Consider the following 25,777-nt stretch of genomic DNA (forward strand, 5'->3'; position numbering starts at 1 on the left):
CTCGTCTCTGTGTTAATAAAGATATTCAGTTGAGCCTGGCAGACTTTGATGGTGGAGTCTGGGGCTTTTTTTGTTGTTTTTGGGTGGAGGCATCTGTAACAACACAGCATGAGCCTGACACTGACCATATTTATCTTAATGGCCATCTACCAACTACTGGGATTCTTCAATATGGTGGATTTATGCTTTAGCAAAAAATACATGTTAATATGTCCCAAATCTCAACAATAGGTTGTGTCAACCGGTGCATCAAGTGAGCTGATTGGTTGATAAGAAAAAGCCAAGCAAACGTCTACGTGAAGCTCAGGGAAGCATGTTTCAGCCTTAACTTGTTAAGTAAGCGTGGGTTATCATAGTTTGATTAAAACTACCGTATTTATACTTTTTTATCATTTTCATCCAATGGATCAGAGCTTAGTAATTGACCTCCACAAGTTTTTTTTCCCCCAGATTTCATTTTCAATCATTATGATGTTATGTTGCACAGTGCTTTTCCCTTGTGGCCGTCTCTGGGACACTCAATAAAACACTCTGCTTTGGGCTGTTGTTTATACAGCTATATTGAGAAACAGATGCAAATAGTAAATTTGTCATCAAGCAGCTAGATTGCCATATATGCTGCAAAATGTTGTGAAATCTCTGACAATCACTAATATGACAAAGTGCCTTTAATAATGCAACAATGCACTTCAAAGTGGCCTGCAAAAGCAGACCCTCGATGTCTATTTATAATTAGTGTGAGAGCACTTTTCTCTCTCATGCAGAAACACGTCTGTTGTTAATAAAACGAGGGGTCAAATTCCTTATTGGTAACGCATTATAGTAAGCAAAAAGAGGAATCATCTTTCTTCACTTCTGAATCATCATGAACAGGTGGGAAGTCCTGCTGTTGTGATTATGTTAAGAGCGGAGTGGGATGATGTGGAACACCGGCGCCGTCCTAGCTACTTGATCCTCATCTCGACGACAAAAAAAATATAAAACTGCATCCCTCACATCCTCCAACTGTCTCTCTCCCACACTGAAACTGAAAACAGTCTCGGAGAGAGAGAGAGAGAGAGAGAGGGGGATGCGATTTGAGTGGCAGTGTGTGTGTGTGTGTGTGAGCGTGCACGTGTGTGTGTGTTTGTGTCCGTACAGTAGACATGCTGAGTGGTCTACCAGACACACACACACTCACACACACACAGTGGTGGGCAGTCTGACCACAGAAACAGTAGCAGGAGAACAGTGAGGGGGAGGAAAAGTGTGATCCCTACGGTCTAATCTGCCTTCCCGCTTACTACTGGGTTTTTTAAAACAAAAACAAGACAAAAAAAAAACGGAAAAGTGAAAAGTCTTTTCTTTATTCACTGGCAAAAACTAGATAATATTTATGACTCTAGCCTGACAACGGTGACAGATCGGTGGACGCTCTAACATTACACGTTGTCATTTTTCCTTTTTATGAGAATCAAGGAGAAACCTACAAGGAGAGCAAAACATGTAAAAATAAATTATTTATTTGGTATTAAATTATATTATATATTATACTATCATAATAAGTTGTTTTTATGCATTTATGTCAATTAGAATAAATGTTTTACTCTTGCTGGGCATCCCTGGAATCCCCTATCAGACTCCTTAGGGCACCCAAACAACACTTTGACAAACACTAAGTACTGTACTGTGTTGAGGGACCAGGACAGGAAGTGTGTGTGTGTGTGTGTGTGTGTGTGTGTGTGTGTGTGTGTGCGCGCGCGTGTGCGTTCATCACAAGTTGAGAACAGATAAAGACAAAAAAATACAACAAGCTGGAGCCGCACCGGCAGAGTCGTCTGTCAACTGTCTGGACTAGATCCGGGGGTGAGAGAAGGAGGAAGGAAGAAAGAGAAATGACAGAGAGATGAGGGACATCCTGTTCAAGAAGAAAAGAGAGAGTAAGAGACTGAAGAGAAATATGCAGGATATAGAGACACATGATGAGAGGCTGTAGTGAGGAGGTAGAGAGTTCAGACAGTGAGAGGAAGAGAGACAGGCAGGATGCAGTAAAGTGCAGAAGCAAGACTACAGAAAAATCACATTTGTAGACCAATTACCTGCACTTTCACATGTCCCATATTCAGTTTTTAAGACTCAGGTTTCTGCCTCCAATAATTATTCTCAAAGGCTATCAGAAACCTGCGCTCCAGCCAAGAGCTGCAGCTACTTGTCCAAAAAAGATGATTCATCTACTAGTCCATCAACAGCAAATTAATCAGCAATCTGGTTTTCTTTGTCATACATGATAACAAAGACTTTTTGATTGGTCATCAGACAAAACAAGATATTTGAAGATGTCACTTTGGGTTTTGGGAAACAATGTTTTTCACTATTTTCTGATATTGTGCAGACAAAATAATTAATCTAGAAAATAATCTGCAGTTTAATCACTAATGAAAATAATCATTGGTTGAAGTCTTATTCTAGCCATAAGAAAAAAAAATAAGGTGAGATTTCTCCGCCATATTCAGCAGGAAAATCCTCCTGAAGCACTTGGAAAGTTTAATGTATTCTGCATATTGAAGCCCACCTCCTCTCCAGTAAGAGGCTGTTATGCAATACTGAGGTGTTCAGTCTTTCCATTTTCCTGCTCAGAAGCACGCTGATGCCACCAAGTTCAAAAGTAATTTGAAAAGCAGATAATACTAGGGTTTGACTGGAACAACCGAAGGCTACGAACAAAGTTTTACAAAGCTATCTAGAGAAAAACAATATTGTAGGACATCTTGTGATGTATTAACATACCTATAAAAAAGGATAAGATATGTATTAACAATCATACTTATGCTTTGTAATGGACTAGTTTGTTGCCATAACGACACAATACGTTTTCCCCGAGCTCAGTTTTCAGCCAGAAATCCTATGCACAAAAAAGGGTTTTAGTCCAGCAGAGAGCACGTAAGCTTCTAGTGAGTTACGTGGTAAAACTCAGGTCATGAGTGGAGAACAGCACAGCTGAATTATGAGACTGGCAGTGCCCTGTGAGATTTCATACTGAGTCATAGTCATACCAAATTCTTCCAAAACACAGTGCGGTGTTGAGGTACACATGCAGTGCCTGGAAATGCTACGCCAGCTTAAATGAGTCATTTTTCGAAGCAATGTTTCAAAACAAATCATTACGACCCGATCGGATATCAAGTAGCATCCATCCCGTGTTAACGGAGGATTGACCGGCTGCGCACAGCTGATCTCCATCTCTCTGATTCTCCTCGATGTCTGCTTTGCTGTGGTTGTGTTAAATGTGCTAAAACTAATAGGAAAAATCCGCAAGTCAAATGAAAACAAATGTATCAATGAAAGCGCGGGATATAAGTCAACACACCAGAAAGCCGGGGGTTCCCCCCACAGCGTGACATATGAGCACAAAGGGGGGAAATGAGATGACCACAAATGGCGTGGAGCTTCATGTCCCCTTTCCATCCGCATTGTGGAATTACATCCCCATAAATCAGCATCACTAGTGCCAAAGTCTAAAACAAAAAAAGCATACCGAGAACTTTATTTCTTGGGGCGATTTGAAGATGAACAGGGTAAGCAAAAGAGAAAAGGGTGGTCTTCCATTAATCCATGGATTCAAGGTCGCTGAAGAGAGATTGCTAAAGCTACTCGTCAAAGAAAACTTAGAGAAAACAATCATTAATTGGCGAAGCAAAAGGATTTTCATTTCTAAGAGCAATGTCAGCACAGAGATGAAAGATTTTTTTTTCCTCTAGATTTACAGGAAGGCATCATTCCAGCTTCATACCAAAACACACAGCATATGTTGAAAAATCAATTATCTTCAACAACTCATTAAAGCTCCATCAGAGTTTAGATGAAAAGGGCAGCGGATTGAAGAAGAATGTGTTGCTTACTGAGATAATGGTGTAATTTCTACCTGCTGTTACCCGGAGATAAAAATCAAAGACAGTGTTTCATGTGCAGTCATCACAGCGGTATCTGAGCAAACTAACAATCAGCTGAACAATTAAGTAGTTGGATGTTGGCTGAGAGTGTCACAACACTTATAGCCTGAGCAATTCAGCCAACACCGAGTAGAATTTTATAAGGTGCCCTAGCCATAAACATAAACACTCATGCATTGATTATTTACATTATTTTCTGATGATTAGTATTGTCAAGGCAGTGTGTCACATACAGTTAAATTCAGCATTAAAGCAACTAGGATGTAAAAGTCTAGACTACTAGACCTATGAATCGAGATAACCTTATCTGTAAAATCATATAGCAGGAAAGAGAGAGTGAGCACGTAAGTACAATTTCTACAGAAATTCTCCAGACAGCCCACAGCAGAAGGTTTGTATTTCCATTGCAATATACTTACATAGTTTATTATGAAAACAAACAAACAAAAAAAAAAGTTTCCCTAATCCTGGGGAGGTAAAATGGCACATGACCGTAAATTCAGCTTTGAGTTGATTAGTTAGGTCATTTGTTCTTTGGGATTACCACATGTGCAGCGAGAATGTTTCATGTTTTGACCACAAATTACGCAATGTGAGCCTCGTCATTTTGTCTGGTCTGCTGCATCTGAGAGCTGTTGTGTCCTGTATTTTCCTTTTAGATGCACAGATAACAGACGGGATAAATACAGCTGGAACAAATACAGCTGGAACAGTTGCATCACAAAGTGAACGTTTCCATATGATGAGGAGGGGCCACGTGAACACTGAATGGGTGTATATAACCTTTGTAGTGTGTGTGTGTGTGTGTGTGGTCAACTGAAGTATATGCTAGCGAGGCAGACTAAACAGAGCTGGAAGAAGTTTGGGTATCGAGCTCTTTATTGCACTACAAAACCTAACCACAACACAGTAACCCCAATTGCTAGAGGCAACATCGTGCAGACGTGCAGACACACAAGCGTCGCGCACACATACAGGACTGTCATCTCTTTCCTGACAAAGACTGTAAACACTGACTAATCTATAGCACTGAATATATAATGTGAGAGGAAGTTTCACATCATCACAACATCTGTGGTCAGATGAGTCCCTCACTACAGATGAAACACAGGTTGTTTATTAGCCCAGTTAAAATTAAAACTAGCTCTTGTTGCAGACTACGCGTTTCACTCTTTCTCATGCAGCCAATGAACTACAACTGCTTCACAATTCTTTCTTGCATACATTTCTGTCTCAGATGTCCAGAAAATTGATCGGCAAACTATTTTGATATTCAATTAATTGTTTTAAGTCATTTAAGAAAACAATGTCCAAATTTACTGATTCCACCTTTTAAAATGTAGTCTTCTTCTTCTTTGGTCTTCTATAATAGTAAACTGAATATCTTTGTGCTGTGGACTGGGACAAAAGAAGGTATCTGAGGATGTCACCTTGGGCTTTGGGAAAAAGTGACTGATGTTTTTCACCATTTTCAGACATTCTGCAGACCACATCGATAATGAAAATAATCATTAGTTTCAGCCCTTGATCATACACATCCACACATATTAAATACATCCATCCAATACTATTCCATAAAACATCATGGTTGGTGACAATGAACTGCTCTGCAGCTCTGACAGCTCTGCTAGGACATGCTAAGCTGAACAAGAAGCTGATAGGTTCGCTCCTGCAAGTCGACTGTTTCTAAGCATCTAAGTTATCTGCTGCACGCTTTAATACTAAACACTAGTTGCAGAACCTGCTCAAATTGTGCCTGTTCAAATGCCTTATCGTTTGGCCTACAGTATTGCTGCCTGCAGCTTTCAAGAACTGCTCATTCAAACAACTTCACGCTCGACACTGCACTTCCTTGGGTCCTCAGCAATACGCCCGCCAAGCGTGAAGTCGATCAGATAAACGGTTTGTCAAAAAAACCAAAGGACAGACGGACAGACAGACAGAGGCTCCTTTGGCTGCTGTAAGTTGCAGCTATGCATCTGCACGGCCGCCATATTGGAGAGGTCAAGATCTGTTAAATATTTTCTTTTAATGATATCTTTAACATTTCTCATCCAAACAACTTCACAGCCAACGCTGCACTTCCTTGGGTCCCCAGCTATTTCACCAGCCAAGTGTGAAGTAGATTAGATGAACAGTTGTCAAGAAGATGCTCCTTCCTTTATAGTTAGATGGGAGCACTAGTGGCATGTTGAAATGGGTAACTATCAAGTTAACAGTGCTGATGAGATTACACTCTGGGGCAAAAATGACACCATATACAGCAGTTTATTGTAAGCAACGGACATCACACGGTGGGACCCTGCCTGTGGACCTTTCCAGAAGGGGATTTTTCATGTTTTTGTCTGTTAACATTTTGGATGCTTTAACCTGGGTGATCCAACTACAAGATGAATTCAAGCAACATATTTTTATGTATCTACGTAAAATGAAACTCTGAGCATTTTCTAGGCTTTTGTAAAACTGCATCAGTATATATGTATTTGTATAGACTATAAATTTTGAAAGAGGTTCCACTAAGTGTTTCATAATAAGGCACACATTTTTAAACTAAAATATTAATATCTACCTCAAAAATCCAGTTTGAGTATATCCAGCTTATACTTCCACTGCACCACTTCTGGACAACCTCTAGAAAGACTTCAGCTTAATGGAAGTCATTCATAACCTACATGCACAGAAAGGACTCAAAATATTTTGACTGACAACTTGGGCTTCGGATCTAGGCGGTCAGAAAGCTGGCACTTTTAAAATAAGCAGTCAGTGCTTCACAGGGAACGAGGCAATAATGAAAAAAAGAAATTTGGCAGTAGTGAGACAGAGAAAGACATGTTCTAGGAGGCAAAGAATGAGAGAGGATTTTAACAGAGGAGAAAATGTGAGGAAAGAGAGTAGGAGATATGAGAAAAGAATGAACATGAGATGAGGTGATGACGAGTGAAGGGCTGATAGCAGCAGAGGGGCGCCGCCCCATATGGGCTGCTCTCGTCTTAGCAAATCAAATGTAAAATGTTTGAGCTGAAGCTCATAAACACACACAGGCCACCAAGCAAGAATGTACACACACACACACACATCTATTCTCTTACACTCACACGTCTGTGCCCACATACACTCTTGCACACCAACACAAGACTAACACGTTGTTCTTCTCTACCTTATTATGGAAAACAACAAAATATGTTACCATAATTATGCAGACGACACACTAATTTACATAACTGTGGTCCAATACAAGCGCTGAGTAAGTGCATTGAACAAATCAACGACTGGATGTGCCAGAATCCAAAAGAACAATCAAAAGTCAGCGTTCAACTTGACTTAAAAACCTCAAACCAAGCCAGAGATCTTGGTGTAGTCATGGACTCAGACCTGAATTTCAACATCCACATTAAGAAAATTACAAAATCATCTAGAGACTATATCCAGGATTAAAGGACTTATGTCTCAGCAGGATTTGGGAAAACTTGTCCATGCATTTATCTTCAGTAGACTTGACTACAGCAATGGTGTCTTTACAGGTCTCCCTAAAATAAAAAAAATTGATCAGACAGCTGCAGTTGATTCAAAAACGCTGCTCCTCGAGTTCTCACTAAGACCAGGAAAGTGGATCACATCGCTCCAGTTCTCACATCTTTACACTGGCTTACTGTCTGTCAAAGAATTGATTTCAAAATACTGTTGTTGGTTTATAAAGCGCTGTATGGTTTAGGGCCAAAAAACATTTCTAATATGCTGTTACGTTATGAATCATCTAGACCTCTCAGGTCGTCTGGGACTGGTCTGCTTTCTGTTCCCAGAGTCAAAACTAAACATGGAGAAGCAGCTTTCAGTTTTTATGCTTCACATATCTGGAACAAACTCCCAGAAAACTGCAGGTCTGCTGCAAATCTCACTTCTTTTAAATCAAAGCTGAAGACCTTTCTGTTTGCTGCTGCCTTTTATTGAATCGAATTCATTTCTTACGCTGCACTGCAAGCTTTATTCTTGTATTTTATACCTGTCTTATTCTATTTTAGTTTGTTTTTGTTCTATATTCTCTTGGCTTTTTAATGACTGTTTTTAATTGTATATAAGTGTCCTTTTATTGTGTATGTCTTTTGCACTTTGTCTCGATGCTTTCAATGTTTTATGTAAAGCACCTTGAATTCCCTTGTTGCTGAAATGTGCTATATAAATAAACTTGCTTTGCTTTGCCCTGCATGTTCGGAAATTACAGTGACAGACGGACTCAGAAAAAAAAAAAAAAAAACAAAAACACAAGGAGACAAGTCAAAGAGGAAGTGTCTAATTCCAGAAAGAGGAAAGCCAGAGGTAAGCAGTATGGAAATGAGCATGTAAACTTGAACACATCATACAGCAAAAGCCATTCAACCTGAGACTAAGACAAGAAAGGCAGTGGAATGCAAAGACAAGTTGCCCACTGACCACCAGATACTGCTTTTACAGTGTGGTGAAGTAAAGATAGCTGCATGCAAAACAGCTAAGGCTTATTTATCCAAGTGTCTGGTTAGCTTAGTCTTATAAACACATGGATCATTCCTAATGCTTTGACTTAAGACTCTACATCACATTTGCAGATCGCTCTCATCATTCCTTAGGCTATTATCTATGTTGCTGCAGCCTATATTTTCAAGGCAGATTCTTCAAACATTTTATTCCCACGTGTGTGTGTGGGTTATCAAAAATGTGTATATATATATATATATTTGGTGAAAATCAGCCTGGTATCTTTTGAGACGATTTCTGCAGCAATCAGGAATTTTGAGCAGTGCCTTTTAATTGCCTTATAACTGGGTCAAAAACTGCACTTTCTGCCAGAGCTTTGCTTGTTCCTAAATTAAGCTTGTGCCAAGGATACATAAACCACACAGTAACAAAAGCGTTGTATGACTCACATCCATTGTGTGCTGATGACTCATAATAACTAACTCTGGTCCATATTTCAACTGTCAAACCTCTGTATTGTTTGAAGGGGAAAAAGAGCCACTTGGAAATGAAACAGCTTAGATGTAACAAAATAAATTACACCGCCGGCACATGGATAGTCCAAGTTGCCGCAGTACCAGCAGCCCACAATGTGTTGATCAAATGTGACCGTCGCTATGTAATCAGCTTTCATTCAAATCATATGGGGAGGCAAGCAAGACTGGCAAGCAGAAAGAATACTACCAAATTACTCTATTATTATATTATTATTATTATTATCACTAGGAGGAAAAAGCGAGTCAGAAATGGTAGTGAAACTGTTTTTAAGTTACTAAATATGAAGAGATTCATACTTACACAGAGCTTTATCTCCACAAAATGTAATTCTATTTCCACTCAATTCAGACTGCTTTATCCACTTAAGCAAATAATCCAAAAAGGCAGTAAATATTTACCATTTAACAAGATAAATACATGTTTTGTCATTTAATTTGTCATAGCATTTTAATGCAAATAAAGCATATCCGTAATGCATAATTATCCTGCAACCCCATGTGAGCATCATAACTTTATTTGTAACTCCTGGTTGGTTTCTCACTATCACCATTGTGTGCTCTCTTTGTACCATTAACTCCTTACTTTAGGAAGCCGACAGGCCCAATTTAGCTCGGCATCGCGTGCTGACAGAACATCCTGTGGAAGCTCGACTTTATAGGAGTTCGTCTGTGTGCATGTGTCTTCTGTTTTGAGAACACAAACATTGTGCTTGCACATACAAACAAGCTGACACACACAGCTGTACTTTCTGAGAGCTGACAAGTGAATGCTGAGACAGTGGTCCCTGATAAATTCCCTAAAATGCACTCTGCCCTGGTGCTAATGCTGGGCTTGGGACGGAGGCTGGATCTTTATCTAAATCACCAGCTTCCTGGCTTTTTTCTGGCCCCTTCAACACACATATAAGCTCCAGCACCAGCTTCCCAAAATTTTAGAATGAGGGGGGGTGGGCATACACACACACACACACACACCCCCAAACACACACAAAGCACGACAGTAGATGAAAAATGTACATGTGGGTTTCCTTGCTTGCGTGAGTGTCTCACGCTCACACAGAACAGGAAGAATCCTGAGATGATTCTTCCAGTCCTTCCCTGCTTGCTGCATGCCAACTGGAGGCTAATGGAGGAAATGGATCACATAGACAGGCTCCCTCCCTCACAGCAGAGGCAGCAACAGCATAGTGCAGCCAAGAGGCCATATTTGAAAGGGGATGAGAGATGGATGCATCCCCTCGTACATCTCATGTCATTCACCTTTGAGAAACTCCAGATTCCATCCAGTGAAGGAAAGTGAAGAAAAAACACCTTGTTCTTGTTCAATTTCAGTAAATCATACACCAGCTCTCGCTGCGCCGGAGTCAGAGGGGGAACTACACCAATTGTCGGCTCCCCGCAGCGTGCGAAATAACAGCTCTCGAAATCCAAGATTGCTCTCCTTTACAAACTTGGCAGCAAGCTCTGCAGGGACAAGACGACACACCACCTACCAGCAAACTCAAACTAGGATGGTTTTTTTTTTTTTTTTTTTATTAATTTAAGCATCAAAGAACAGCTGTCCCAGATACATGTTCTAGACGTAAGCAGGAGCTCTAAAAAGAACTTGTGAGAAACTAGAAGGTGGGATTTCACTGCAGTGTGGGATGACTAAAACTGGGGATGAATCCGGTCAAAAGCTGCAGGGTGTGTAAGCCCACCCTACGCAAACTAATCCAAGGGTGTGTCAGGAGGAGATCCCAGTGAGGGAGGCAAACTAAAAGTACAATTCAAGTTCAGTCGTCTCTATGGCTCCTATCAAGAAAAAACTTAATTTAGGTGGAGCAGAATTTCAAGAACAAAACAAGCCTGATTTTATATTATTGTGAGGAAAACAGCCAGAATAATCATTGACTAGAAATGAGCTACAGTTTGCTTCAGCAGTACCAATAACTGCTGACTATATGAACTCTTCTTGTCAATAATTCTTTGTAGAGATATTGGGAATGAAACCCAGTATGGTAGAGTTTGGGCTGAGAGAATAAGCCTGTTCCTGTTTCTTATCAAATAACTTGCTCTATTAAAATAAAACTCAAACCAAAAACAATTATAAAGCATGACTAAAGTTCCAAATACTTTAACTTCTTTAGGTCCAGGCTTCTGGTTTAGCTAATTCCTCTGCTCTCTGACACAGAAAATATATGCAAACTTTGAGACCACAGAGCCGACAGAGTAAAAGTGGACTCCCTTTGGTATGCAATGTTAGGTCTAAATGCACACATCCTCAGACACATAAATCAAGTGTGGCCACAACTAAACACAGAACTTGCAATGAAGGCCCGAGTCTAAATGTAGACTCAGCATCAGGGATCCTCAGTGCCTTAGCAGCAATTCTGGTCGCTCTCCGCCATATGAACCCCAACTCCTCTCACACACATTCAGTCTTCCTTAGACCTTTCTCTCTGGTGAAGGACAGACAGAGGATGTGTCTATGATCGGCAAAGACTCACATTTCCTCTCTGAGGTTTCACATTCCTGGGATTCCGTCTGAAGACTACTGCAGCCCATTTAAAACCGTTCCCCATATGGAGGGGGGGAAAAAAAGAGAGACCTAGGGCAGGCGAGCAGGAAAGACAGCTGGGTAGGTCTTTGCCATTTGAGAGTTTGTTTCTATTTACAGTTTTACTCTACCTTTCTATTGTGCCACCTTTCTGAAGCACACTGAATGAGAAGACATGTAACTCATACCATGACAGAACACCTGTCATTATGCTATGCTATGCTGTGGGAATTCAAAGTTACGCAGCTCTATGGTGAGTCTCAACAAAAAAACCAAGAATTGTGATCATGGTTTATCACCAGTTACAAAAAATATTTCATCAGACAACCTTGGGTTCTCTGATCTTTCCTTCAGTTCAACAGTCATGCATGCTGAACATCATCAAATTTATTTTAGCTGCCAGCAGGAGATGATGGGGATGAAATGCTGGGAGTCTGGCTCCTGCATGAATCCATTGATGCAGGTGACACATACAAACGCTACAAATGCCATCTCTTTCTTAATTAGACCACAGTTCTTCAGGGTGAACCACAAAATGTCACAAAATTCACACACTGCAAATGAATGGATATATTACAGCACATATAACACGTATAAGTATAGTGGTATCTGTCATGCATACAGTCCCACAATTCCTCTTTAAAGATCGTATTCAAAGACATTATCCAAACACATCAATACCAGTGAGTAATAGCACCATAATTTGTCATGTGATGTTTGCTTTTTCGTATGTATATTGAAACAACTCTGATATGTGACTCCACATCCGCTATAAGCCCGAGTATGAAGCCACACACTGCATGTCCTCCACCTCATCACATTTACTTAAAACATGACTGTAAAGAGGTCAAAGTCCTATTAAAATTAGATTCAATGTAGTAGTGTTTTAATGACGACACTGATAAACAATGGCTAAAAATAACCACAAAAGGAGTAGATGGACATTAGCGCAAGGTATCATGCTGAAGTATTTTATCTAAGATAACTTTTAGGAGGTGAAACTCCTGACAGTAACGATGCTAAAGCGATAACCTGTGAAGAGTAACGTTACCCAGCTAGGTTAATAAACATAGACACAGCTAATGTTTGCTAACGAGCGAGGCTCATTGACTGCCTTGCATTAGTCCTGCTGAGCAGCTTAGTGCGTTAATCAGAGTAACATTCAGTTAGAATTAAAAGCAGGTAAACAGAAACACAATTTAAGACAACATGAGTTGAAATTTTCGCTACAGATGTCTGTTAGCCTGGTTGGCTAGCAGGCTAACGTGCTAACGTTTGCCGAGGAGGAGGTTTAAACTCGCTTACCTGTCAACCGCAGCTTCACTGGGCCATTCCTCCTAACTCCTTGGTTAGACATTCCCCTTTGTGTTCCAGCTTGATGAAAATTAACAACAACAACAACAAAAAGTGTCTAATTCATGTGTCAACGTAGGAGTTTTTCAAATATGTATCTCCCAAAACAATCAAATCTGCTAGCTTCGTGTTAGCTCGTAGTATCAGCATAGCAGGAGCGGATCACGCTGACTGGGTCTCTGCAACAGAAAAGGGTGTCATAAATCTTCACATCGCTGGAATAACACTCCCCTCTTCAGCTCCTGTTCCGTACATTTAAAAGAAAATGCAAATAACTACATTCCCAAATGCCGTTCATGCCGCGACCCACGGACACTGACACAAATCAAGTGAGAGGTTTGGTTTCCCCTCCATCTCTGTCCGTGCTGCTTGAAGTTGGTCGTGATGATGAGACTGAGCTACTGCAGGCAGGCGACTGAAAGATGAAGATACAGCAGCACATCCGCCACTAACCTTCAAGATAAAAATCAGCAGACTATTTAAACAGCTCAGACCAGAATGTCAATTATCGGGTTAAAAAGTTAGGAGGTTGATGGCAGAATGGGAGTGATATTATTATTATTATTATTATCCCCTCCAGACATGTATTAGGACATATAAAATACTCTGCTTGGAACAATAATGTGTGTCTGATATGGTTTTTCCACAAAAAAGTGTAATTATCTCGTTAATATCCTAAAAAATGGCATAAACTCCTTCTCCCTCATTAAAAATTCCAGAGTCTATAAATGTATTTCAGAAGTTTAACTGTTGGACACAAGATCTCTTCTACTTTACTGCATACTGGACCAGTGTTGGCTTCCAAACTAGTTGTGATTTCTCAGATCATGCTGGTAGGCCTTTAAAATCAGATTTTCAGTGAGAGCAGAGAAACTTTCCACTTTCAGCAGATGAATGTGAAAACAGCCTTCTAGTGTCAAACCCTGCACAGACATCAAGCTGCACAATGAAGCTCAAACATCCAACTGAAGGAACAAGAAGAAAAAAATATTTTTGAGTGATGGGGGAATTTAACAATATTTTGTTGTTGTTGTTGTTTTTTCTAAATACTTACCAGCTTATTTCTTGTTGATATGCATGACATGTTTAATTACAACTCCATTACAAATAAAAATGCATTTGTTCTCCACTCATAAGCTCATCCATATGTATTCATATTCAGCTACACTTAGGTCTATCGATTATATGGCCTGTTTATAAGGCTGCCTGAATGCACATTATCTCTAAATTACATAAATTACCAAATACTACACTGGCTGGACAAAATGTTTTCTTAAAGATCCTCCACAAATGTCATAACTGGGGCAAAACATTTGTTGAACTGGTTAATCAGTGCTGGTCCCAGTAGGGTAAAAATCCATCTCCAGCAACAAAACAATACTAGGTACATGATCACAAAAATACTTTTGGTCGGTTATAGCGGTTCAAATGAGCCAGTGATTTTATTTTGAAGCTAAGACGCCTGTTTCCGGCCTTAATTTAAATAGTTTGATGCAGCTAGTTTCGATATGAACAAGCCAAACATTTCATGTGAATACAGTTAGATTTTGAGTGGTTCACATTTCTAGTCGATGCACATCTATACTGACTATCCACACTGGATTAATACTAACCAATAAGAGTTGCATCCTTTAGGAGAAGGGGACACGCAGTAATGAGCATTAGGGTTCATTTACGCACTGTTATAGCAGGGAATCGACAGCTACAGTTTCGATATTGTACTATGCAAATCTGCACTCATGAAAGTGTCTCTAGTATACACGATACAGCCACCAGGTGCCAAAAACCGTGTTACAAACTTGACGTTCAACCGATAAGTCAAAATAAGCGTGATATGATTTTCCCTGAGGGTAGATATTGTAGATGCTGGTCTCCAATGAGAACTCTGATATCAAGTCTCCGGGCATAGTTCTGCTCCTTGGCCATATAGTTTGAACTGCATTACTACACACAGCTTTCATTCATAAAATATTTACAATGTTCTATAGAAAGGGGTCCCTACAACATGTAGGCTCAAGACAAGCAAACAGAAGAGGCACAGTGTCACCTAGTGGTCACATCCCATTTCTCCACTCCTTCATACATCAACTCCTGCATAGATATCATTTCATCAAATAAATCATGTTCATGTCCAGCTTTACCTTAAACATCAAGAAAGAAACTCTTATGTATGAATAAAATTTATTTACAAATCTTGTTTTCAAACAGGGATATTTTGTCTTTGTACTGTTTTGTACAAGAATGAAATGACTAAAAAAAAATACAAAATATCAACAAGGTAGGAATTTTCTTTTTTTTTATGTTACAAAGAGCAAATTGGACGTGTTAAAACTGGAAAGTGCTTTTGTTTTCAGGGATCTGGAAGGCATAGCCATCTGTAGTGGCCTCAGGAACCACAGACTCATCATCATCTTCATTCTGAAAGACAAAAGGAACAGAGGGAGAGACGCTTTAGAGGATTAACCAAGTCTTAGCATGTTTCGGGGATGGTTTCATAGACATGGATTAGGGAAAAATTCTGCAGACTAGGGCCATTTCTGTCAGCCAGGATGGAGTCTGTTGTGAATTGAGTGACATCAAAGGCGGTAAGGAAAATGATGTTATATTTAAACATTAAAATGAACATTGGGCCGATAGACTGAAGGTAGTCTCGCAGAAACCAGCCAACATCTAGCTCAGACTACTGTGTGTTGCAACCCCCACATTCATTCTTTGGCTACAGTAAGTAGAAAGATAAGAGGAGTAATCACACACTGCCACCCTGCTGGCTCTGCAAAGACCCGTCATTTAATCTGTGGATGACTCATATAATTAACAATATGTTCTTACTACTTCCGCCACTCTTTATTCAGCAACTCAAGCAGAGCACACGTACAGAAAGAAGTGGTTAGTATTTCAGTTGTAACAAAGACATCCAATCGCACCACACAACAGTCAAAATTCAGCTCATACACACATTTTGAAGATGACACGAGCGAAGATGAACAGATATAGAAAATAAATGAACTCTTAACACCTCAAATGAAGTCACTTTTGTCATTTAAGATTTTTAAAATTCAAGTTCTTGAATTTCTAGTCTCTAGGGTGTTTTCAACTGTGGCGCTGATCACTCTCATCATCTCCGCCTCTCTCCAACATTCACTGACTGACTGGTCTACTTTTAAAAAAGGTATTAGACTAATCTATCAAAATTTAGGCAGGATTCTGTGAGGCTGGTGTGAAAGGACCCCTGTTATCAGTAACACTTACCTCTTCAGAGAAGAATCTGTCTATAATGTTGAGAGAGGCCTTGTAGACAGCCTCATTATCATGCGACTGCAGCGCTTCGATCTTGTCCAAACCACCCAACTCCTCGATCATTAGGCACATTTTCTCACTCTCGCCAGTTTTGTACGCCATCTGTGGAGAAAGGGAGGAAAAAAAAAAAATATTAAGGCTAATGGTTCCCTCGCACAAGAGATGAACCTGTGACCATTCAATTTAATCTCCGTGACTGTCAAGATAATTTAATGTATAATGCTGCAGAGATTAAATTCTGCACATCACCATGTTCCCTAATCTCAGAAACCCACATTATAAATCTCACTTTTCACCTGTGAACTAAATACAGATGTCTGCTGGTAGAAGAGTGTGGGAGGGTTCATGTTAAGGCTATTTTGTCTTCAATCTCATACATTCCTTTCATTCTTGCAGTTCTTGGACATTATCTACCATTAGTTCTTAGACCCTGACACAGCCTGGCTCCCTGGAGACAGTTTGAATTTTACTGTCTTTTCCTTCACTTGCCAAAACATTTGCAGTTCACCACAGTTGTCCCTTTTGTTCCTAAAAAGACTGTGCCAGTGTTCTCACATTTTTTTTATCCAATTTACTTCAAATCTAATATAACTGTTTTTCAGGTTCGCTCATCAATTTGCTCGTCTCTCGTCATACTTGATGAGTGAACTCGAACAGTTTGGACTCAAAACTCGTCTTCTCTTATCTCAAGATAAAAAATACAGAGTGTAGTGATTTGGTGTGCTTGTTTCTGCGATATTACTGCCAACAGTTTTCTAACATATGCTTGATGAAAAGTAGTTTTAAGCAGATATACAGACATTTTGAGTGTTAAATAACGTACGGTATTTTGTGACTTTTTTATACTCTGGGCGATATACCTGTAAAATATTGTAGATTGCATCCAAGATGACCAGGATGATCTTGCAGTCTTTGGCTGTCAGTAAGTTGAGTAGAGGCTCCAGCACATTGCAATGGACCAGGTAAGCCACCTGCTCCACGGTACCACCGCTGGTATAATTAGTGACAGCCCAAACTGCCTCCTTCTGGGTCTTGTAGTCTCCCTAAGCAGAAAATACATCTTTAGGCCAGAGAAAAGTACAGAGATATACTAGAGATACTGAAAACATATAAAAGTGCTCATGAATAAACAAAGCATAAAATCATCATAGATTAGTACCTCAGAAAATTATTTAAATTTAGCATAAAATAAGGAAGCTGCTTAGTTGTATTTGTATGACTGGCTTGTAAATCCCTTGAATGGTGGTATGTGCATGTTCCATATTAGCGATATGCCCTTGCCCAAGTCAGTGCGCAGGTGTTGCCCTGTGGCTGTTCAATTGTTCAAAATAAAGAGGTCAATATTGCCCACACTGATCAATAAAATATAACTCTACCTATAATGAATGAATAAATCTTATCTGGACTCATGTAACAAGTCAGCTATATTTTATCAGCTCTTGCGCTCTGACCTGTTGGAGGATCTCCACCAAGATGGGAATCAGGCCTGCATTGATAACTTCCTGGATCTGGCAGTCCTTGCCAGCAGTGATGTTGGACACAGTCCAGGCTGCTTCTTTCTGGATGTTGGCTTTGTGGTGGCGAAGCAGGCCGGGCATCATCGACAGGGCACCCGCATTCAGCACGCACTGGGTCTGCTCGTCCGTCCCGGTCACGATGTTACCCAGAGACCGCAGGGATGGCGTCTGGGAGGTGAGGGAGAGCGGGTCAGTTACTTGGATTATTCACAATTAAAGAAAAATAATATAGTAAGAGATGACAACAATGACAATGATGACGATAATTTAAGTCATCATTATCCACATTTGATGTTACAGTTTGGCACACCTATCTGAAGCTACTAACAATGAGGGCAACAGCAGTTTTCAGTCCACCTTTAAACACTCATCTGTCCAACACATTTCCAGCTGTGCAGAAGTGAAGAAATTCTTAAAAGCCTTAATTCCTATTATGTAAGATTAGATAATAGAAAAGTAAAGAGAACAAAAAGTTTAAAGAAAGACCTGAGGAGGAGGCAGAAAGGTTTTCCTTCAACTTTATAAGTCTGAACTAGACAAATCTAATACGGTTGGATAGATTGGGGTGTGAGGACTGTCTTGATGAGAGAGGGTATTTCAGTAATGAGCACCATATAAAGTGGCACTAAAACTTTCATCAACCTCTATTGTGATGGCAAAAATAGAACAGAGAGCAGCTACTTCCTGATAGATGAAGGTAATCTGCTTTAGTGATTCCTTTGAAATGTTCATGTTGTACTAACTGAATATGAGGATGGTAGACTGTAGATTGTGGTGTATTACACACAGGTAGTTGCAATGTCCAGAATCAGCCCAAGCACATATATAGATTTTATGCTATGAGACAGTAAAAACCTCACTAGATGCACATTTTAGATGTCACAAATAGAAGTATCTATCACCACATACCACGATGGAAATCTCTCCACAGGCTAGCAGCTGTACCAGGCGGGGCACCAGGCCAGCCTGCACCACAACCTCTATCCTCTCATTGGAGCCATCAGTCAGGTAGGACACAGCCCAACAAGTGTCAGCCAGGACCTCCCTGTCATCATGGTGCAGGAGGCGTACCAGGGCTGGAAGCAGCTGTTGCACCGCTGTCAAAGGAGGTGCTGGGTTCTTGTTTCGACACAGGTTGGACAGCGTCCAGGTGATATTACGCAGGTAGCCAGACTGGTAGGGTGGATTGAAAGTCGAGTGTTATTTTAGATCATTAAAATGTCATAACATGTAAGTTGTTAAGAGTAACTATGATACTGACGAGACTCAAGTTTATTTAAAGACAGAAAGCCAAACAGAGTGAGTTCTGTTTTCAACCAGTTTTAACATTAACCCTAAAACACCAATGACTTGGAATTAAAAAAAATCCTACAACTGCACTTTAAATAAATTCTCAATAAAAAATTTACAGTGGGAGTTATTGTGCAATTTGTGCATGGAGGGTTCCCCTAGTAAATAATTGCACTGTCCAAATTACTGAGTGATATTGCAAAAGGTGCATAAGCAAAATCAAAGTACCGACCTCTCTGCTTTGTTCAAAAGGCTTCTCAACAGTACATTAACTTATCAAAATGTGTAAATAGCTTCACTCCACACTGATATGCCTTGTTGACACTTGGTGCTAAAACGTGTTTCAGTTGAACTGAAATTGACTTTGGGCTGTTGATAACTGGAAAAGCAACTAGCAAACCACTAGAGAGGTTATCAATCTCAATAAAACCACAACAAACTACAAACAGCACAAAATATTTTTTTTACAGACATAAAAGGTTTAGGCAGCTTATTACACCTATTCTAAAGTCAAAGTAAATGATCATTACAATCCTGTCAATACTAAATTTACATGTTTTTATCATACATTTAAAAATATTTGTTATCTTTAAATGGGTTTTTTAAGTTGCAAAGTGTGCTATACATGTTCACTTCCTTGTTGGCAATTTAATGAGGAACTTGAACCAGTTTATTTGTGTACACTAGATAAGTCTAGTCTGTACTAGAGGCATGGTAATACACCGACATCTTTATAGTCCCCCTAAAATATATGATTAGAGAGAAGAAAAATCTAATCAAACATAGACACTCGAGACTCTGAGACACAATTTGATGCTAAGTGTGAACTGGTGTCAACTGGACCTCGACAGTGTGGATGTATCCAGATAGAGCATACTAGGTCTTAGCAGGGCTGTAGTGCCATGTCACATAAAAACATCTCTTAACCCTCCCACTGTGTTTGGGTAAAATTTGACCCATTTTCAAGTTTAGATGTGTGAAACATACTTTTAATTTTATCTGATCAAAACAAGGCTTCATTAAATCCTCTACAATGGCCTACTGAATACAATAAAACACATTTTGATAATTTTTCGGTTTTTTAATGCCTATAAAAAAATGGTTACATCTGTTGTGTTATGGGTCAAACTTGACCCAGTTGTAATTATGGGTTGTTTATGCAGAGAAATACATAATAAATGTTGCCAAACCATCATGAATAACAAAAATAATAGTAATGAAATCCTATTAAAAAAATAGTATAATAATATTGTGTAATAATATTAAAATTATGTTTCATGCCAAGAAAGCATATTGACTTGAATTCAATTGTAGAGTGGCACGCAGCAAATATGATCCCATGCACACACACCCACTCTCTATTTCACTAACACAACACAGACAGACAGACAGACACACACACACACACACACACACACACACATCTCCTGTCCCCCAGCTGTACAGCAGTATATAGGCTGCGGCTTTCTCGCACTTTATTTCTCACATCTCACCCCACACCTGGCACACACACACACACACACACACACACACACGTTGACCTAGGTGACTTTTTGGGACAAATCTAACCATAACCATTGACCCAAAAATCTGCTTTTTACCAACTGGAGACACAGCTGTTGTTGGACAAGCCATCCCCAATTACCTGGTCTTTAGTTTGAAATTTCTATAGCAGTATATAGGCTGCAGCTTTCTCGTACTTTATTTCTCACATCTCACAATACACACACACACACACACACACACACACACACACACACACCATGCCAGAGATGACACTTGTTGTGTGACTGACCAAATTAAATTATTTTTTTGGAAATCAAATGGACTTTTCTCCTTTTTTCATAGGGAGTATATGCGGTCAATTTTTACCCATAACACAACAGATGTAACAATAATTGCTCATAATTGCTCATTTTTAACATATAAGAAAATATAAACAAGTTATTTTGGGAATTATTTTGTTTATCAGATCATCTCAAGGTCTTACTTGCCTGATCTGTTCATCATAAGAAATAAAATAGATGTTAAATAGATGTGCCTATTTTAAACTAAAAACTATTTGTACATTTAAGTTAAATGTGGTCTAAGATGCATAAAATATCAAAGAAAGTATATATGTATATATATATAAAATGGTTATTGATGAATAATAATTCACTTAGCAGATAAAACATTCTACTGGATGATAATTAATGTTTTTTTTTCAGTGCTTGTTAATCAATTCAAACACGGGTCAAATTTAACCGGCAAACACTAAAGGTGTAAACCATTTTCTAAACATTAGGAAGGTTAAACCCAGCAGTGCAAATGATGTTTGATGGAAACTCACAGGAAAGACAGACAGGTTAGGGGTTGCCAGCAAGGCTAGGAGTGGCTGGAGAGCACCATGTTTAATCACTAGGTCTCTGTAGTTGGATCCATCACCTACGTTTGGGGTAGAAAGACATTGTCAGCAGTGCTATTATAGAACAGGAGACAGTAAATAGCAACAAAATGTTTTACATCATGAACATTACATTAGAACATTAGTAAGTGGTTAACATGAAAATGTATCATTTGGTTGAGCATTTCAGAGGTAACCTTACGTTGAAAGAAAAATTAAAAAGTATTTCACACACTCAGAGTTATTGAGTATTGTCAGCCTACAGTACCTGCAATGTTACCAAGGGCCCAAATGGCTTGCTCGCTAATGTGCGGGTGGGGTGATGTGACCAGGCCGATAAAGGCTGGAATGGCCCCTCCTTCCACTACAGCAGTGGTCTGGTCTGAGGTGCCTGACGCGATATTGGTTAGAGCCCAAGCTGCCTCAAACTGGATGGGAGGGCATTCGGTCAATGCCAGAAATTTAACAAACTTTGGAATAAGGCTGGCAGCAATGATGCTGTCAATGGGTGGGTGCTTTTCTCTGGAGAGGAGTTTTCTGTATATCAGGTGGGGAAAAACACAGATGGAAAGTTAATGAAGGTAAAGTAACTTCCTGGAATGAAAATCAGAGTGACATCACCTTTGGCTGTCCGGAATGTGTGTGATGAAACACGTTTATTACATGAACATATTAAAAACTATTATTATTTTACCTGGCTGCCTGTGTGGCCTGCAGCTGATGATCTATATTCTGGCTGTTTACGCCTGCTACAATCTCCTCTACAGACCAGTGCTGAGGAGGCTACGGACATGGAAACAGAAGAGGATTACTTGAATTGCCTTACAAACCAAGGTCAAACAGAAGTTAAGAATAACTCAACACAACACTGGAACATACCTTGAATATATTTAGGTGGGAGTTACAGAGTCAGGGCAAGGCAGATCAATTGCAAAAAGGAAATTCTACACAGACTTGACCTAATATTTCCTGGTTGTTGAGACTATCACGTACTCAAATTCAAAGCCTTTAAAACATGGTAGATCATTAATTCTGTGACTCCCATAAAGTGACTCTTCTTGAGCTAGGCAAGTTTATTTGTGTAGCACAGTTCAACAACAAGGCAATTCAAAGTGCTTTATAGAGAGCATAAAAAGGCATCTTTTATAGACAGAATATAAAAGCAACACAAGGAAATGTAAAGAGACATTTAGATACAAGCTACAGTGCAGTGTAAGATGTTAACCCCCTCAAATTTGGTTCAATAAAAGGCTGCGGCAAACAGAAAAGTCTTCAGCTGTGATTTAAAAGAACTGAGATTTGCAGCAGACCTGCAGTTTTCTGGGAGTTTGTTCCAGATATGTGGAGCATAAAAACTGAAAACTGCTTCTCCATGCTCAGTTTTTTCTCTGGGGACAGAAAGCAGACCAGTCCCAGACAACCTAAAAGGTCTGGATGGCAGCAGTAGCAGTAGATCAGAAATGTTTTTCAGCCCTAAACCCTAAACAGCAGAATTCTGAGAGCAGCAGTATTTCTTTGACAGACAGGAAGCAAGTGTAAAGATCTGAGAACTGGAGTGACATGATACACTTTCTTAGTCTTAGTGAGGATTCGAACAGCAGTGTTCTGAATCAGCTGCTGCTGTCTGATCAATTTTTTGGCGAGACCAGCAAAGACACCATTACAGTAGTAAAGTCTACTGAAGATAAATCTTTGTCGAGTCATCTATGAGTATTTGAAACTGAAACTGAAAACCTTCAAACTGTTATCACTAGGCAGACACTTGAGTTTGCCCCAAGTTTATCATTGACCTTCAGCCGCTGTATGCAAACAGAGTTGACCTCCTTTCATATAGGCGTTAAGGTTTCAATTTGACTGACTCTTCCTCTCGACGTAGTATCAGGTGTTGGTGTAGATGCTGGTGTAGCTCATCTACACCAGCATCTACACCAGCACTAAATTATATGATCAAATGTTTTAGGCATGGAAAACACATGGAAACCACCGGTATTTCTTTCATGTATTTCTTTCAAGTGCGTCCTGTTTACTCTCCCCAGCCAAAATAAAGTAGCTAGTGTGTGAGACGGGCAGTAGAAAAATGACCAAGAGCTCATCAGCGGCTGTCTAACGTTACCTGTGCGTTTGGATCCTGCTCTTGGAGAGGAGAGGTCGGCTCGTCCAGAAGGCTGTGGACATTTCTCCTCTTGAGGATCTGGTCATCCTTCTTTGCTTTCCGGAGCTCCACGTTGACTTCCGCTCTTCTGCGCCGTAGCTCCTGAAACAGTCGAAGCCCATAAAAACATGAGACACAATTAATCACACAATCAGTTTTTCTAATGCCTGGTGGTCGACACTGGCAAATGGTATTGTGAACGCCTGGGCTTACGTTGGCATCTTTCCCCTTGTTTTTGAACTGGTTGAGTCGAGCTCCGCTGTCGTTGCCAGCTGACATTCCTGACCGTTGAGCAAGACAATCGATTCCACTATAAACAATTCCTGTAAAAAGACGATAATTTAACGTTAGGAATAAAACGGTCGAGCCAACGGCTGCCTTCTCTGGTTAATGTTATGTTAGCTGGCTAGCAGGCGGTGTATTAGCTTCAGTTAACCGGCCGCTCGTCGAGAAGCCAAGCCGGTTATCTAACACCATGTGGCCCATAACGTTACAGCACACGGAGGCTCCCCGGAGCCCGTCTGTTAAACCCACACCCCAAAAACCGGCTGAAACTCATAGAAACAAAGACTATACCCTGAAATGATGAGTAAAAACAATTACCGGAAACAATTACAGTAATTAAAATCAGTTTCAAATATACATTTCGCGACAGAGCATGTGCTGCGTGCTTACCTTACAGATTTCTTGTATTTTTTTCTACAACAGCCGTGACGTCATGTATATACCGCCCTATTTTTCTCTGACTTTTGATTGGTCACTTGGACTATAAGCACCACCCCCATTGCCCACCATTAAAAGAACGCATCAAACAACAAAGCCGTTGTCAAAGGCAACCGCCTTCAATATCGCGAGATAATACGACCACATCTTGTAGGCTGGCTGGTTCTCATTTCAGGCGATTTGGTGTATATTTGACACACCTATTGTACCGTGGCGAACATTTATTTTACGTAACAAAGTATATATTCAATCTAAGATGCGTAGATGCGAAGCTTAGTACTGATTTTAACAGTGATAACACGTGTTTTTCTTTTCTAGCGACGTAATGACCCAGTGGCCTAATGGATAAGGCATCAGCCTCCGGAGCTGGGGATTGTGGGTTCGAGTCCCATCTGGGTCGCATTTAACTTCCTTTTCAGGGGTCAAAATAGGAGTCGTGTCGTCAAAAGAAATGTCCACGATGAATAATTGAAATGTCTTGCAAAATTCTGGTAGCAGTGAAGGTTGGTTACACTGTGTCGGTCACAAAGTGAATAGATACCTTAGCAGCGTTTTTTCACCCGGCATTCCCGCTGGATTATTATGTATGAAACCGTGAAATAATAATTTAATTTAACATTTAATTTGTATTTCACCTGTTATTCGCACTGAATCTCAATGTGCTACATGCTACGGCGTTAAAACATGTAACATACAACATAAAGAAAATAACAAAGCCTTCCTGAACAGAAAGTCCAAGGTCTGTGTAACAGCCAAGCAAAATGGGCTCTTTATGATTTGAGTCTCAACTATCCATGATAACTGAGGTCAAGTAAAACGCAAACGGCAGTAAAGCTGAACAATTCTGTCCGACGTTTAACTTCTATTAAGGCGCTTATTTTGCGTACGAGTAGCCACAAAATACATGAATTGTATTTGGTTAGAACACAATGTCTCTGCTTTTTGTCACGATTCTAGGGCGTGCAGTTTTGTCTGATTCCCCTATTCTGTGTTGTTGTGAGGAAAAAAATGGAAAAGTCTAAACAAAATGAAAAATGAGAGGAGCCCCTCGTCAAAAAGTCCAATAGGATTGCAAAAGGAATTTTCAATTAAAGATTCTACTTGATTGTGGAACCAGTCCTATCGGATTTATATATGATTAATCTACAAAAATCCTATAAGAATGTCCTATAGGATTAAATCTTATAAAAGTCCAAAAGGATCATGAGTTCCAAAATGTTATACTCCTATGGGATTGACTATAAATGATTATAATTTATAATCCTATAGGATTATAGGTTTGTTTGCACTATACGGTGCATAAAATATGGTGCAAAACTACTAAAGACGTTACATTAAAATAAAAATGCAGCTGCAGCATCATTCTGGGGGGATTCAGCTCTCCAATCCTGTAGAGGGCAGCAACATACCAGCACATAAAGCTTTCATGTTTTTTATGTAAAGCTGAAGAGATATAATAGTAATAAAAGCCTCAGTATGGATTGCTGAAAATGAAAGGTGTGTCTGTTGTACTACAATGGGTTTCTGTTTGCTTCAGTTTGGTCATTGTAGTCTCAAAGTACTTAGTTTTTTAAAAGTATGTTTTATTACGAATATCAACCTGTCA

The 25,777-nt window shown here is 39.7% G+C and overlaps 2 protein-coding genes and 1 non-coding gene across 6 annotated transcripts in view; 1 reads left to right on the forward strand and 2 right to left on the reverse strand.

Moving 5' to 3' along the window:
• Positions 1 to 13,208, reverse strand: part of LOC122978848 (E3 ubiquitin-protein ligase SMURF2-like) — a 65,355-nt gene extending 52,147 nt beyond the window's left edge. For 3 of the 4 annotated variants that reach the window (XM_044345879.1, XM_044345878.1, XM_044345876.1), the window contains exon 1: positions 12,759 to 13,208. In XM_044345879.1, coding sequence (XP_044201814.1) covers positions 12,759 to 12,810 — 52 coding nt within the window. In that variant the 5' untranslated portion in view covers positions 12,811 to 13,208. The remainder of the gene's footprint in view (positions 1 to 12,758) is intronic. The other variant, XM_044345877.1, reaches the window with a different exon arrangement.
• Positions 13,209 to 14,968: 1,760 nt separating this feature from the next.
• LOC122979150 (importin subunit alpha-1-like) lies at positions 14,969 to 24,220 on the reverse strand. Its single transcript, XM_044346380.1, has 11 exons — positions 24,124 to 24,220; positions 23,662 to 23,771; positions 23,410 to 23,550; positions 21,991 to 22,079; positions 21,565 to 21,833; positions 21,243 to 21,337; positions 18,530 to 18,793; positions 17,555 to 17,788; positions 16,964 to 17,146; positions 16,056 to 16,205; positions 14,969 to 15,224 (listed from the first exon to the last, which is right to left on the reverse strand). The coding sequence occupies exons 2-11, from the start codon at positions 23,725 to 23,727 to the stop codon at positions 15,132 to 15,134; spliced, it is 1,584 nt and encodes a 527-aa protein (XP_044202315.1). The 5' UTR covers positions 23,728 to 23,771; positions 24,124 to 24,220; the 3' UTR covers positions 14,969 to 15,131.
• A 278-nt stretch (positions 24,221 to 24,498) lies between these two features.
• trnar-ccg lies at positions 24,499 to 24,571 on the forward strand. Its single transcript has one exon. It is a non-coding gene; the product is annotated as a tRNA-Arg (tRNA).
• The last annotated feature ends 1,206 nt before the right edge of the window (positions 24,572 to 25,777 follow it).

This window comes from Thunnus albacares, chromosome 3, assembly GCF_914725855.1.
Source record: "Thunnus albacares chromosome 3, fThuAlb1.1, whole genome shotgun sequence".
Taxonomy (NCBI): Eukaryota; Metazoa; Chordata; class Actinopteri; order Scombriformes; family Scombridae; genus Thunnus; species Thunnus albacares.